This window comes from Armigeres subalbatus, chromosome 3 (genome assembly GCF_024139115.2).
Source record: "Armigeres subalbatus isolate Guangzhou_Male chromosome 3, GZ_Asu_2, whole genome shotgun sequence".
In the NCBI taxonomy this organism is placed as follows: Eukaryota; Metazoa; Arthropoda; class Insecta; order Diptera; family Culicidae; genus Armigeres; species Armigeres subalbatus.
Genome location: NC_085141.1, coordinates 310,723,729 through 310,739,035, shown reverse-complemented (window position 1 = coordinate 310,739,035; position 15,307 = coordinate 310,723,729). Strand labels below are relative to the sequence as shown.

At 41.3% G+C, this 15,307-nt stretch overlaps 2 protein-coding genes across 2 annotated transcripts; one reads left to right on the top strand and one right to left on the bottom strand.

The window, feature by feature from the left end:
- Nucleotides 1–6,122: 6,122 nt before the first annotated feature.
- Nucleotides 6,123–7,029, top strand: LOC134225250 (GATA zinc finger domain-containing protein 14). Its single transcript, XM_062705162.1, has 2 exons — nucleotides 6,123–6,698; nucleotides 6,774–7,029. Exons 1-2 carry the CDS (start codon nucleotides 6,285–6,287, stop codon nucleotides 6,948–6,950), a joined length of 591 nt encoding a protein of 196 aa, XP_062561146.1. The 5' UTR covers nucleotides 6,123–6,284; the 3' UTR covers nucleotides 6,951–7,029.
- Nucleotides 7,030–7,913: 884 nt separating this feature from the next.
- Nucleotides 7,914–9,821, bottom strand: LOC134225249 (zinc finger protein 92-like). The gene is made up of 2 exons (XM_062705161.1): nucleotides 9,001–9,821; nucleotides 7,914–8,932 (listed from the first exon to the last, which is right to left on the bottom strand). Exons 1-2 carry the CDS (start codon nucleotides 9,622–9,624, stop codon nucleotides 8,345–8,347), a joined length of 1,212 nt encoding a protein of 403 aa, XP_062561145.1. The 5' UTR covers nucleotides 9,625–9,821; the 3' UTR covers nucleotides 7,914–8,344.
- Nucleotides 9,822–15,307: the final 5,486 nt, after the last annotated feature.

The window sequence follows — 15,307 nt, the reverse complement described above, 5'->3', positions numbered from 1 at the left end:
ACGGCAACCGTGGAGTGTCTTGGCCCATACACTGTCCAACCGAGTTTGGTTCGAACCGCGATCGGTTCCATTGAGGTGCCCACCTTCGCCTCCAAGGGAGCAAACGAGTGGATATTGTTCGCTCCAATGAGCAACTGCGGCTGTCCGTCGTACGACTCGATCGGCAACCCTCGCATGTGCTCGTGCTGTGCAGCAAGCTCATCACTGTCCAATTTCTGATGTGGCAGCATCAGCTTTCCAACTGTGTGGACGGTATGCAGCAACATCTTACCGCCGGCGCTGTTACTCGTGCCCGACACTCATAGATTCATCCTCCGCGTATTCTCTACTCTCGAGACGTTACCGGTCCACCTAATGGTCAAACGCTCTTGTACTCCGACTGCGCCCAGGCGATCGGCGAGCTTTTTTCTCCATCAGAGTAACGGAAGCACCTTCGTCCAGGAACGCCAACACAGTAGCAGACTTCCCACCGCAGTAAAGTTGTACCGGAATAATGCGGAACATGACCGTGCAGTTTGTCCGGATATGCGCACTCATCCCGACCACGTTTCCGACTGGATGCATCAGCGGATTGTGGAACTCCCTGCATTCGCCGATGTTGCAGCGGATCTTGAACTTGCACTGGCCTCCGCGCAGTGTCGCAGCCGATGGCTCGTTCCACGACAGTAGTTGCACGGTCTCAGGAGTCTCTCGTTTGCGGTCACATTGGAACTGCTGGCTTCGCTGTGGAGATACAGACCCCCTTTCCTTAGACCTTCTTTTCCCGGCATGGGGAACTTCTTTTAGAGAATGCGATGGCTTGAACTCCACGTCTACGTTAGCTTCGCAGGCATCCGCTACGATGTCCATCAGGAAATCCGTCAGCGTTCGCAGCGTCGTCTCTCGTCGGGTCCTCCGATAGTGAACCCACTCGCGCTTTTCCCGATCCGGCAGCTTAGCAACCAACGATTTAATTAGCAGCGGATTCACAAGGTGCTGCCGCAGATCGGCTGCCTCAAGATGGCCGCATAGCTGTCCCGCAGCATTCCCAAAAGGGACAAAGCTCCGGAGGTTGTCCGGCTTAGGGGGGTCTAACCTGTTAACCTTATCCAGCAAACTCTCGAGCAGTTGCTCCGGGCGACCATACTGTCGACGCAACTTCTCTAGGACCCTCGGGATCGACTACGGTAGTAGTAGCTGGCCCGACACTAACTCGAGTGCGTCACCTTCCAGCGCTTCCTGCAACCTCTTCAGGTTTTCGTGGTTCAAAATAATCAAAATAATAATATATATTGTTAAAATAACAATATTATCGTTGATTCAATTACACAATATTGTAGTTTTAACAATCAATTCCTTTTGAATCAATAATAGAGTGATTATTAGAACCAACAATATATTTTTTTGGATTAATCGTACAAAATTGTGCTGCGTGTATGGCCTTTAGATGGTATTATGCATCTCGAGAAAATATAGAATACTGCGGCTTCCTGCTGGCTGCTTCTCAGGTAATCGCAACAATCACTTCACTAAACACGACAGTGTCAAAAAAATCTTGCCGTATGCACTTGTCATGATAAACACTCTCCATGTACTCACCCGGATAAAAGTGTACCATTCAACAGTGTAAACAATTGAATTACCATATGCTCTACGGTATACAATAGGATATATCAATTTGATTGTTCTCTTATATGGCCCTCTGCTAATCTTCAGTTTCTATTCATTTCACACTTGCCGCTCGCTTGCGGTGTCAATCGAATCTGTATCTTCATTACTTTCATCTACTCCCTTTCGCTTTGAGTAGTATAATTATCACCGAAAAAAGCCAATAAATTAATTTCGATAAAGTCACGCGGTGATCAAAGCTTTCCTAATTATAGAATCCAATTGGCGAAAAATTGATGAAATACAGTTCGAATAAGATTCAATTTGGGCGAAGTATGAGCTTGCGAGAGTTATGCGTGAAGAGATTTAGCGCGCTCTTGTATGAATCTCTGAAAATATGCCACGAATCAATAGAACTGTTTACGCTTGCCGAACAGCACTTTAGCAGGTTGAAATCGCTGTTATTTTGCCTGTCTTGGTACAGTGATCACCATGTCACTATCCAAGCCGTTCCTGGGTGGACGTTAGGCAGAATAACAGCGATTTCAACAATGCTTGTTCTCTCATATGGCCCTCTGCTAATCTTCAGTTTCTATTCATTTCACACTTGCCGCTCGCTTGCGGTGTCAATCGAATCTGTATCTTCATTACTTTCATCTACTCCCTTTCGCTTTGAGTAGTATAATTATCACCGAAAAAAGCCAATAAATTAATTTCGATAATATTTACTTCAATATTTTGGGTTTGCACTCACACCATCAATCTTTTTCTTCAATAATCAAGAGTTTGTCAAACTTTTTCCGTCGTGTGGGGTCTGCTTTATAGTAATGTTACAATACATTGTATTGTTTTTCTAAAATATTTTTTATTCGGGCAGTGACTCCGGTTGCCTTTCACTTATACAATCGAACACTGCTGTCATTTGGCGTAAAGCACGTGGTTTTGTTTTGGGAGGAAAAATTATCCCTATCTTTTAACCCGGCGGCTATCTTGACGTCTATCTTCGCAGTCGAGCCTGCGAAAGTAAGACCGCCGCGAGAGTCTAGAAAACACTGTTAGATGACTTTACCCATTAATGGGTACTATGTTATTGTTGATATTATTCCCACCGTGAAAAATTCACCCATTTTCTTTAAAAAGCGCCACTACTCATTAAAATGGGTAGTGGCACTTTTTCATGAAAATGGGTGAATTTTTCACGGTGGGAATAATATCAACAATAACATAGTACCCATTAATGGGTAAAGTCATCTAACCGTGAAAGATAAGCGCGACAATAATTAAGTTCAGTGTAGAAAACCAAGTTTTTGTTTATTTCAAACTGGATCGTTTTTCTCCGTGTAACCGTTATGGGCCAAACACAATTGATACGTTTGCGTGCGTTTTGACAGTTTTCTCATGGGAAAACTGTCAAAACGCACGCAAACGTATCAATTGTGTTTGGCCCATTAGGGTCTGTCTCATTTGGAGAATTAAACTTAAAAGTGACAGTTCGAAAATTAAAAAATCACCCCGTTATAAGAATGGCTGGTGCTACCCAGCAATTCCAATAGGACATCGATGGAAAATGATTCGATATCTGTCAAAAGTAATCTTGCTCTGCGAGCAGGGTTATTTGATAATTATTGAAATGTCACTTTTAAGTTTAATTTCAGTTTAATTATCCAATGGTCCAATGCACCGAGTTCATCATTGACGTTTGAGACGGGCGCTGTTTACTAAGAATGAATACTTTTTCATTCATCGAGTTCATGCAAGTGTTCATTTTTAGTAAACAGCGCCCGTCTCAAACGTCATTGTGTTCATTCGGTGCATTGGACTAGAGGCCTGAATAGAGGCCTGAATAAGAGAAACGCGGATAGGCATGTGCCGCCAATCGAACCGTCAAAAAACAGCAGCCAATCGAGCGGGAGACCTGTCAAGCAGCCAAAATGTTGGCTCAAATACTGAAAACGACTAAATTTGTTTTTATGCCATTTTTAAATAAACAAATTTGAATGCATTTTACATTTGTTTGCAATAATATATGCAAGTCATTTATAGAAATTGCATTGTTTATTGGATTCTATTGTCATGTGATGTAGACACATTAAATAGCGGATTGTGAGATTTTATCTACATAAACCATTTCTTCCTTTTCATGTGTTGCTCTTTGATGAAGAAGATTGAATGCAGTGTTGGCAGAGTCGTATTTTCTATCCGCGTTTCTCTTATTCAGGCCTCTACATTGGACTAGAGGCCTGAATAAGAGAAACGCGGATAGGCATGTGCCGCCAATCGAACCGTCAAAAAACAGCAGCCAATCGAGCGGGAGACCTGTCAAGCAGCCAAAATGTTGGCTCAAATACTGAAAACGACTAAATTTGTTTTTATGCCATTTTTAAATAAACAAATTTGAATGCATTTTACATTTGTTTGCAATAATATATGCAAGTCATTTATAGAAATTGCATTGTTTATTGGATTCTATTGTCATGTGATGTAGACACATTAAATAGCGGATTGTGAGATTTTATCTACATAAACCATTTCTTCCTTTTCATGTGTTGCTCTTTGATGAAGAAGATTGAATGCAGTGTTGGCAGAGTCATATTTTCTATCCGCGTTTCTCTTATTCAGGCCTCTACATTAGACTGGCCCAGATTACTATGGGGAGAAAAAAATGTTGTCGAATTCCACGGGGCACCCCCCAGAATTGTGTCTTTGGGTGAGAAATTCAATCTCTGAAAATTTCAGCTCAATCGCTTGTTGCATAAGCTGGCGCATTTGATTTGAAGTTTGTATGGGGATTTCAGCCAAAATGTATAGGAAAATACACCTCCGTCACTCATTCGATCTGGAAATTGGTTCTGATTGCTCGATTGACCTCAGAATTGCAAAAACGGCAGTTGGTATGCTACAGAACAATTTCACAGAACATTGCATGATGATTAAATGAACTTTTATATAATTTGCCGTTTTTGCCGTTTTTGCCGTTTTTGCAATTCTGAGGTCAATCGAGCAATCAGAACCAATTTCCAGATCGAATGAGTGACGGAGGTGTATTTTCCTATACATTTTGGCTGAAATCCCCATACAAACTTCAAATCAAATGCGCCAGCTTATGCAACAAGCGATTGAGCTGAAATTTTCAGAGATTGATTTTCTCACACAAAGACACAATCCTGGGGGGTGCCCCGTGGAATTAGAAAACTTTTTGTTTCCTGGGCCAGTCTACTCTACATTGGACCATTGAGACAGACCCATCAGTGTCGCAGTTTAGCAACGGTTACACTGTCTGCGCATAAATGTGAGTGCGCCTGAATATAATTTTTATCAAAACAATCATCCTGTCATCCTCCCGTGATGTTTTGTTTAATTGTTTTGCTTTTTTCCTGACTGAAGAGGGTAAAGGGGGTAAAGCCAAAATTGGATTGGCCCATCTCGCTACCCGTGATATTTACCTGCTAAGACTAGAGGCCTGAATAAGAGAAACGCGGATAGGCATGTGCCGCCAATCGAACCGTCAAAAAACAGCAGCCAATCGAGCGGGAGACCTGTCAAGCAGCCAAAATGTTGGCTCAAATACTGAAAACGACTAAATTTGTTTTTATGCCATTTTTAAATAAACAAATTTGAATGCATTTTACATTTGTTTGCAATAATATATGCAAGTCATTTATAGAAATTGCATTGTTTATTGGATTCTATTGTCATGTGATGTGGACACATTAAATAGCGGATTGTGAGATTTTATCTACATAAACCATTTCTTCCTTTTCATGTGTTGCTCTTTGATGAAGAAGATTGAATGCAGTGTTGGCAGAGTCGTATTTTCTATCCGCGTTTCTCTTATTCAGGCCTCTACATTAGACTGGCCCAGATTACTATGGGGAGAAAAAAATGTTGTCGAATTCCACGGGGCACCCCCCAGAATTGTGTCTTTGGGTGAGAAATTCAATCTCTGAAAATTTCAGCTCAATCGCTTGTTGCATAAGCTGGCGCATTTGATTTGAAGTTTGTATGGGGATTTCAGCCAAAATGTATAGGAAAATACACCTCCGTCACTCATTCGATCTGGAAATTGGTTCTGATTGCTCGATTGACCTCAGAATTGCAAAAACGGCAGTTGGTATGCTACAGAACAATTTCACAGAACATTGTATGATGATTAAATGAACTTTTATATAGGTCAATCGAGCAATCAGAACCAATTTCCAGATCGAATGAGTGACGGAGGTGTATTTTCCTATACATTTTGGCTGAAATCCCCATACAAACTTCAAATCAAATGCGCCAGCTTATGCAACAAGCGATTGAGCTGAAATTTTCAGAGATTGATTTTCTCACACAAAGACACAATCCTGGGGGGTGCCCCGTGGAATTAGAAAACTTTGTGTTTCCTGGGCCAGTCTACTCTACATTGGACCATTGAGACAGACCCATTAGTGTCGCAGTTTAGCAACGGTTACACTGTCTGCGCATAAATGTGAGTGCGCCTGAATATAATTTTTATCAAAACAATCATCCTGTCATCCTCCCGTGATGTTTTGTTTAATTGTTTTGCTTTTTTCCTGACTGAAGAGGGTAAAGCCAAAATTGGATTGGCCCATCTCGCTACCCGTGATATTTACCTGCTTAGACTATTTATCACAACAATCGGTTTGTTTCTTTGAAAGAAAGTTGTTTGGACAGGTCGATTAGTGTGTTTATCTACGATGTCCGCATCACCCGGTGACAGTCGTTATCCCTTCGAATCGCCAGAAAACAAAGATGGTAAACCGCTGTACCCCAACACGGACAGCTTCCTGCCACTCGGGTTCAGCACCCCTCAACAGCATCGAAACAGTGGACCCAGCTCCCACAGTCGGAACTACTACTCGGCTCAGCCCAAGTACATGCTCCCGCGGCAACGAGGATTCCACAACAAAAATCGGAACGCTCATTACCAGCAGCAGAGCAATAAGAGTGGATCCCCGGCTGACAACGAAGAACCTCCACCGACGGAGAGGAGAAATTTCCATAATCGGCGTGACTGGCAGGGCCGGAACTTTAATCAGAGGTCACATAATAATCAACGGTACCACCATCAGAATCCACGGAACAATCGTTTTGGGTTTGGCCACAATCAGGTAAAAAAAGTGCAATGTTAACCAGTGGAGGTACGATTTTGCAATGGCTTCATATTACTTCGTATTCACTCGCAGGGCAAAGACAACAACGGAAAGTACAACATAAACGATTACTTTCATCCCTCGATGTTGGAAGATCCATGGTTTCAGCTGGAGCAACAGAAGGAACGAACCAAAATCGAGGACGGTAATTCCAGCGAAAGCCCTGGCGGGGGAGCAGGAGGTGATGGCAGCGAGGGGAGTGAAGAGTAAGATGGTGCTGTTTTGCATGTGAGCATGAGATTGAGCGGGGTCAAAAAATAACGTTATTATACCTGTTTTGATGATCCAATTTTAGTATCTGACATATTACATATTTTGTGCTGAGAGAAAGCCCTGCTGTATGATTTGGCATACAATTGGAACATTTCCGTTTCGCAGCTTAGTAGTCATTAAGAGCTTCAACAGTTAGATGTTAACTGCGAGGTTTCAAAGTCAAGCTTTCTTATATCATGTACCTAACTACATATCAAGAAATCTCGCATGTCAAGATAATTAGGTGCCAGAACATGCCCTGGCTTGGCGTGGTCTGTTTTGTAGCCGCGTATGTTACCGCTGTGCTCCATCTAATTTACTTACTCAATTATTTATAAATGGTCGGTTTATTTTTGAGTGTTATTTAATAGATCTAGTTGTTGGGTCTCACTCCGTTGTTGCATTTCAATCTTTCCTCCTTAAGTAGAAATGAAGAAAGTTTTTATTGGAATATGACAAAAGTGGAGATTTCGAACTGCCACAAAACAAATTTGAAGATTGATTCTTCAAACCACCATCACGGTGTCTGAAGGTTTCCTCATGAACGAAATTGGGAATATTTCTGCCCGTCTTACCTTCCGCAAAGTAACCATTTTTTATTAATTAGACGCTTTCTGAGATAGGAACCGTCAAATCTAACGGTAATACCCCATTCGAAACATTTGGCGCTCTTTCGGTCTTTCATCTAAATTCTTATAGATGTGTAACCTGTCCTCACAGTTGCATAATCTTAACATTTTAGCGTTGTGTTGTTGATCGAAAGGACAGTTTGGTCTGAGAGAAGATTGCCACAAATGGGTTATCTGACGGTATCACCATAAGCAAACATCATGAATGTTTAACCATTTTGTTTGTTTTCCATTTTCAGCTGAGAGGACTTTTCGAATCATTTTTCTTTTTATTTTATCGTGTACTACCGTGTGGGTGATTTAAATGCTTTATCAAATCAAGTAACCTTATTAGTAATCATTACCGAAATCTAAAACCATGATGCCGTTTGTCATCAACGACCAATAGAACAAAAATATCAACAATGCAATTATTGATAAATTATTATTATTTATATACATACACTCAACTTCTTCACTGAGGCAACTGCAAACAAAAGAAAAACAGTAACCTCTGGAATAGGAAATGTTACCGAAATATAATTCTCATTTTTTATATGAATTTCTTTTAAGAGGACTTTTTTCGTACTTTGTATTAGTAAAGTAGAATTAGAAACAATTCCATGTGTTCAAAAGTAAAATCAATATGACATAATCAATTGAAGCAACATTCACTTCTTGCTGGAGCTTTTGAAAAAAATAATAATTGTAAAAGAAATGTCAATGGCTTACCGTAAATTAATATTAAAATTTCTTCCTGTTTCGAGGTACAGTCGAAAGCGACTGTTCCACGTTTCGGTTTTTGGAGAAGCTCTCAAAAACATTGAGAAATTTGTTTCGCTCATTTTCCTTGAAGAAAGAAGATGTCTTACCGGCGCTGACGGAATCGTTCTTCCGCTGTGTCCCATTATTAGATCTAGCTGGTGCTGGTGCTGTTGCTGCTACTGGTGCAGTACTCGGCTGTGCCGGTACTTGTGCCGCTGTGCTCGACGGCCCAAACTCAATATGGCTTGCTATGTGCAGTTTATAGTTTTGGGCATCGCGGCAATCCAGATCGCACTTGGGACACACGTAAACGCCGTTCAGCTTCATATGGTCGAGGATTTTGTGCACCAGAAATCCCATCCGGAAGGCATACTGATGGTTGCATTCATCGCACTGGTAAACACGATCCCCAGTGTGTCCGTTGAGGTGATCCTTGAAGCGCGCGAAATGTTGAAATTTGCCGTCACAGCTGTCGCACTCGAACAGTTCTGTGGTGAAGTGTATTTTACGGATGTGTCGGTCCAAGGTCTTAATATCCGGAAATATTCTGTTACAATACTCACATGCCTATCGGAAAAAAAAACAAATTATAATAAATCATAGTTCCAATCAGTAAAAAAAAAACTATTACTCACCATATCTTTGATCTGCTCTTCGATCCGTCGTGCGTCCACAATGTGGTCCTTGAGGTCCGACAACTCAAGCAGAATAAGAATCTCTTGATTGGCCGTTATCAAGTCGTTCCAAACATCTGACAACTCCAGCGGTTCAACATTATAGTATTCTTGCTCATCCTTCAGCAGCTGCTGCTCTTGCCCTTCCGGCGCTTCGTCCGTGTCGGTCCCATCATCGTCTAAAGACACAATCGCATCGGAATTTAGATAAGGGACATCCTCCGCTGTTAATCCAATGGCTTCCGAACTATCGTCGCCCACTTCCTGTATATAGTAAACATCCTGACCATCCACAATTACCGACGAACTGCACTGAACCGGCGGATCCGGTTCGGGAATCGCTCGAGGATGATTTTTCTTGGTGGGTACCACTTTAGCGCCATTGCTGGTACGTTTCACTCCCCGACCTCGAGTGGTCCGCTGTTGTTGTGTTTCTTGTTTTGGCTTCGGAACATTGGTTTTCACCGTGATGACCATGGATGGACCCGGATTGTAGACCCCTAGCTGTTGTTGTTGTTGCTGCTGAGCTAATTCAGCGAGCAGGTGCATCTCATCGTCCAGAATAATCAAATCATCATCATCCATGTTTTAGGCCTTATTATTATAGCTTCACCATAACTGCACTTGAATCGATTGAATTTATGTGCTTTTTAAGGAATATACTTTTCACACGAGCGAAAAACAAAACACTTTTTGCGATTTTTCTGTCGGGTGCATAAAATGTCAGTTTTTGACGAGAGAAATAAAGCGTCGCGAGTTTTGGCATTCAACGACAGCTATGCAAAATAAATAAGATAGACTGGTAGATTCAGCAACAAATCAGCCAGCAGCAAACGGGCGGGAATTATACACTCAGAAATAAATTTATACTAAGAGTAAAATCAGCAGTATTGTACGTGGATTTCCCAGGGATATAGCGCAGCTGTCAACCCCATACAGATGCACCGTAGTAAACATGAATTTGACATTTTTGGAAATTCTGACAGTTTTGGGCATTCTGACATTTTCGGTTTGTGCACGTTTAATTCAGTTGACCCTTCTCCATGAGTTTTAACAGGGTTAACTCCTGTAAACGACTCGTATTTTTGGCGTGCACTACACGACTCAGAAGAATATATCATTTTTAAGTCATAAATCTGTGTAAGTCAAGGAATAAAAGAGTAAACATATTTAGGTATGTATTTTATGTTTGCTACGGTGATTTTGACTTTTGCTATACCCCTGGGATTTCCCTATTGGACCCGACCGTTCGAAATAGTCGCTCCTTGAACGGTCGTTGAAATCGCCGTTTTCACCTTCACACATGTTTTCATAGTAAAATCTGTCAAAACTGACAAGTCTGCCACGTGCTTTTTGCTGTTTCCCTCAGACTTCTCTTTCTTTTTTCGATGTTTTGACAGACAAGGAGCAAAAAACAAGGCAATCTACCAAACATTTATTGAGTTTGGCAAACCTTGCTGCAAAAGATAACGTTTGAAATAGGCAAGTGAACCGACCTTCGAATCCATTGGTCAAGTAAATCCACAATATATAGTGGAATATATATTCCGTGTATACACGTAAAAAAATAACCTTATATGTTATGGCAAAACCATTCGAAAATACTTATACTCTTCATTATGCCACCTAATGAATGCCCGAATAGAAATAAATTGTACGCCGAATAGTTGGTATTATTACCCTCTAAGAAATCTGAGTCCGACAGGAGCTTGACATCAAAGGCCCGATCAGTGAGACAGAGCCTGATCTGAGAGTGAGCAGAGCAAGAGGATCCGCCTTACATCTCGCGATTCTGCACCGTTTGCGTCGAGCCCGTCTGACTTCGAACATGCGAAATGGGTTTGACGTTTCAGTCTGACGTGGGTGCGATGTCTTGCTATGGAACCTCAAGCCATGTCGAGCTCCTGATTTGGGGTTCTTCTTCTTGTTTTTATTTTTCTCTCATCAATTGAGCTTGCTGACATCTAATCATCTTTCTCTTTTTAGCACATAGATCGGATAGGATTTGTTTTCACCTGGAATCGCGATGGAAACAAATCCTGTCCTACCTATATGCATGAAAGAGAAAGATGATTAGACGTCAGCAAGCTCTGTTTTTGTTTATACAATGTTTTTGACTCTGTTTTATTTATATTTTTATTTATTAGATATGTTATAAACATGTTTTTCTTTACGAAACGTATTTTCGTTCGTATACGCAATGTGTTCAATATAAATGTAAAGTCCCAATTTATAAGGCTCTTCCGGGATCTGAACCAAGGAAAAGAAAACTTGAACCATGCCAAAAGAATCTAACGGGAACGGTTCTTCAGTAGGGAGAAGGCTGGAAATATGTGACAAGCTTTTCGGTGACGCACTGGAGATCCGGATCAAGAAGATGATGGAGCCTTTCTTCTAACTGATCCAGCGAAGAATTGTTTCACGATTGCTGAAAAAAAAAATATAAATTCAAGATGATAAGTCATAGATTGGGAAATATAAATTTAATGTAGAACATACAATGAAAAATCAACATTCTTAAGGAAAAGTTTTTACTTTGATTAAGTACTCTGTAATACTTCTTATTGTAATTGTAATTTTTATTGGGTACGACAACTTTTTAGTTTACACTGTACATTAAGTCAAGGAAGGATATCTCGAATATTTCTTAAGAAGAATCTGAGCATTTTATTGTTGAGTTGATGTATTACTGCTTAGAATCCCTGATAATCCCAGGATTATTTTTGCAAATATAATCATTTCATATGGGAATCGGGGGATTCCTTTTGGAAATCTTTGAATTGCTTTTGGGATTTCAAAGGTTGCTCCTGAGATACTGAAACTTTTCTGAAGATGTTGGAGTTTCTTTTACAATTCTTGGGGATACTGCTGAGGATGTGTGGATCTCCTCTGCTACTCTGATATTTAAAAATTTTGGGATTATTTTTGGAAACCTTTAGCATGCTCATTCGGAATTTTCAGAACCTTCGTATTTCTTCTGGACATCCTAGAATTCATTATGGGAATCTTGAGATTCCTTCTAAGAATCGTGAGATTCTTTCTCCTTCTGAGAATCTTGGAAATCCTTCTGTATATCTTGGAATCATGGTGTTCCTTCTGCGGGGATTTTTCCGAAAAAAAATCTAAGATAATATCCGGAGGAACACTCCCAATGATTTCCGTAAGAATTCCTGACAAAATTCCTGGATTTTTTTAAAGAATTCCCGTAGGATATTTCAAAACTATTCCAAAAATATATTCTGAAACTCCCAGAAGAATTTCCGATGGTATTTCTACAGCAGATCCTTCCAAAAATATCTAACTATATATCCTACACTATTCTATTCTTAAATCCTATTCAGGGATTAACTACAGGAATTCCTTCGGGAATTGCTTCAGATATTCGTTGAGGTTTTCCTTCGGAAATGCCTTCAAACATTTTCCCGGAAGTTTCATTAAAAATTCCTTCCTTCAGAAACTTCTCAGAGAATCCCTCCGGGAATTCCGTCATGAATTCTTCCGGAATTCATTTATTTATTTAGCTTACATCTAAACAGATAACACTGACCGCAACTCTATCCTCGCGTGCGCGCCACGCTCGTCAAGTTGTTCTGTACCTGGTCACTTCACGCCGTATTGTACCTGCCGGATCGTAGACGAACACCATCTTTGCAGGGTTGCTCTCCGGCATTTTGCAAGAATGCCATGCCCATTGTACCCTTCCGGCTTTAGCTACCTTCTGGTTGTTGGGTTCGCCATAGAGCTGGGCGAGCTCGTGGTTCATCCTTCGCCGCCACACACCGTCAAAGATGGTCCTGAGCACCCGTCTCTCGAATATTCCAGTGCTTCCAAGCATGGGCCAAGTTGCATGTTCGTAGAGGACTACCAGTCTTATGAGCTTTTTGTACATGACACATTTTGTGCGTTGAGAATCTTTTTGACTTTCCTCCGGTGACTTTAATACGAACTTTTACAGAATTTACTTTGGGAATTACTTCGTAAATTCCTACAAGAATTACTTCGAGAATTCCTCCGGAGTTGTTTCGTAAATTTCTTGGGAACTCTTTCGAAATCCTCCAAGAATTTCTTCAGGATTCCTCTGAGAACTCATTCAGGAATTCCTTCGAGAAATCCTCCAAGAATTGCTTCAGGAATTTTGCAGAAAAATTTTTCGAGACTTCCTCCGAAATTTCTAGGGAAATTACTTTTGAAATTGTTCAGGAATTCCTATGGTAATTTCTCCGGGAACCCCATCGGGAATTCTTCTGGGAATACTTTCTGGAAATCCCACAAAAAATCTTCGGGAAATTCTTCAAAAGTTCCTTTGAGAACTCCTCCAGGAATAACTTCGGGAATCTACCATTCTACAGGGAGTTACTTCAGGAACTCCTTCCAAAATTCTTTCAGGAATTCCTTAGTGAATTCCTCCGAAGTTCCTCCAGGAATTCCTCCAAACGTTCCTCCAAGAACGCCTCCGGAAGTTCCTCCAGAAATTCCTCCGGAAGTTCCTCCAGGAATTCCTCCGGAAGTTCCTCCAGGAATTCCTCCAAGCTCCTCCAGGAATTCCTCCTGAAGCTCCTCCAGTAATTCCTCCTTAAGCTCCTCCAGAAATTCCTCCGAAAGCTCCTCCAGCAATTCCTCAGGAAGCTCCTCCAGGAATTTCTCCGGAAGTTTCTTCAGGAATTCCTCCGGAAGTTTATCTTGGAATTCCTCAAGAATTTCCTCCGAAAGTTTCTCCAGGAATTCCTCCGAAAGTTTTTACAGGAATTCCTCCAAAAGTTTCTCCAGCAATTCCTCTGAAAGTTCCAGCGGAAATTTCTCCGGAAGTTCCTCCAGGAATTTCTCCGGAAGTTTCTTCAGGAATTCATCCGCAAGTTCCTCCAGGATTTTCTCCAAACGTTCCTCCAAGAACGCCTCCGGAAGTTTTTCCAGGAATTCCTCCGGAAGCTCCTCCTTCGGAAGTTTCTTCAGGAATTCATCTGGAAGTTTCACTTGGAATTCCTCAAGAATTTCCTCCGGAAGTTCGTCCAGTAATTCCTCAAGAAATTCTTCCGTTCGTTTCTCTCGGAATTCTAAAGGAAGTTCCTACAGGAATTCCTGCTGAAGTTCATCCAGGAATTCCTTCGAAAATTCTCCAGGAATTCCTCCGAAAGTTTTTCCAGGAATTCCTCCAGAAGTTTCTCCAGCAATTCCTCTGAATGTTCCACCGGGAATTTCTCCGGAAGTTCCTCCAGAAAGTCCTCCGAAGTTCCTCCAAGAATTCCTCCAAACGTTCCTACAAGAACGCCTCCGGAAGCTCCTCCAGGAATTTCTCCGAAGTTTCTTCAGGAATTTCTCCAGAAGTTTATCCTGGAATTCCTCAAGAATTTCCTCTGGAAGGTCGTTCAGAATTCCTCAAGAAATTCCGCCGGAAGCTCCTCCAGGAATTCCTCCGGAAGCTTCTCCAGGAATTCCTCCGAAGCTCCTCCAGGAATTACTCCGGAAGTTTCACTTGGAATTCCTCAAGAATTTCCTCCGAAAGTTTCTCCAGGAATTCCTCGAAAGTTTTTCCACGAATTCCTCCGAAAGTTTTTCCAGGAATTCCTCCAGAAGCTTCTCCAGCAATTCCTCTGAAAGTTCCAGCGGAATTTTCTCCGGAAGTTCCTCCAAGAATTCCTCCAAACGTTCCTCCAAGAACGCCTCCAGAAGTTGCTCCAGGAATTCCTCCGGAAGCTCCTCCAGGAATTCCTCCGAAGTTTCTCCTGAATTCCCCAAGAATTTCCTCTTGAAGTTCGTCCAGGAATTCCTCCAGAATTTCTTTCAAAAGTTCTTCTTGGAATTCCAAAAGAAGTTCCTACAGGAATTCCTCCGGAAGTTTATCCAGGAATTCCTCTGGAAGTTCATCCAGAAATTCCTCCGAAAATTTCTCCAGGAATTCCTCCTAAAATTCGTCCAGGAATACCTCCAGAAGTTTCTCCAGCAATTTCTCTGGAAGTTCCACCGGAAATTTCTCCGGAAGTTCCACCGGAAATTTCTCCGGAAGTTCCTCCAGAAAATCCTCCGGAAGTTCCTCTACACGTAAAAAAATAACCTTATATGTTATGGCAAAAAACCATTCGAAAATACTTATACTCTTCATTATTTTAAGTTTTTATTATTAAGTTTTTCCTAATACATATCATTAAGCGCCTGCTTTGGCAAAAAAGTATTAGAAATCTTAATAATATATAACATTAAATTTTTACGTGTAGGAATTCCTCCAAACGTTCCTCCAAGAACGCCTCCAGAAGTTCCTCCAGGAATTCCTCCG

Bases quoted from the DNA above. Each gene is read 5' to 3' on its own strand.
- LOC134225249 (XM_062705161.1), bottom strand. From the start codon at position 9,624: ATGGATGATGATGATTTGATTATTCTGGACGATGAGATGCACCTGCTC. The intron at 8,933-9,000 runs GTGAGTAATAGT...TTTTTCCGATAG, and splicing joins AAGAGCAGATCAAAGATATG to GCATGTGAGTATTGTAACAG.
- LOC134225250 (XM_062705162.1), top strand. From the start codon at position 6,285: ATGTCCGCATCACCCGGTGACAGTCGTTATCCCTTCGAATCGCCAGAA. The intron at 6,699-6,773 runs GTAAAAAAAGTG...ATTCACTCGCAG, and splicing joins TTGGGTTTGGCCACAATCAG to GGCAAAGACAACAACGGAAA.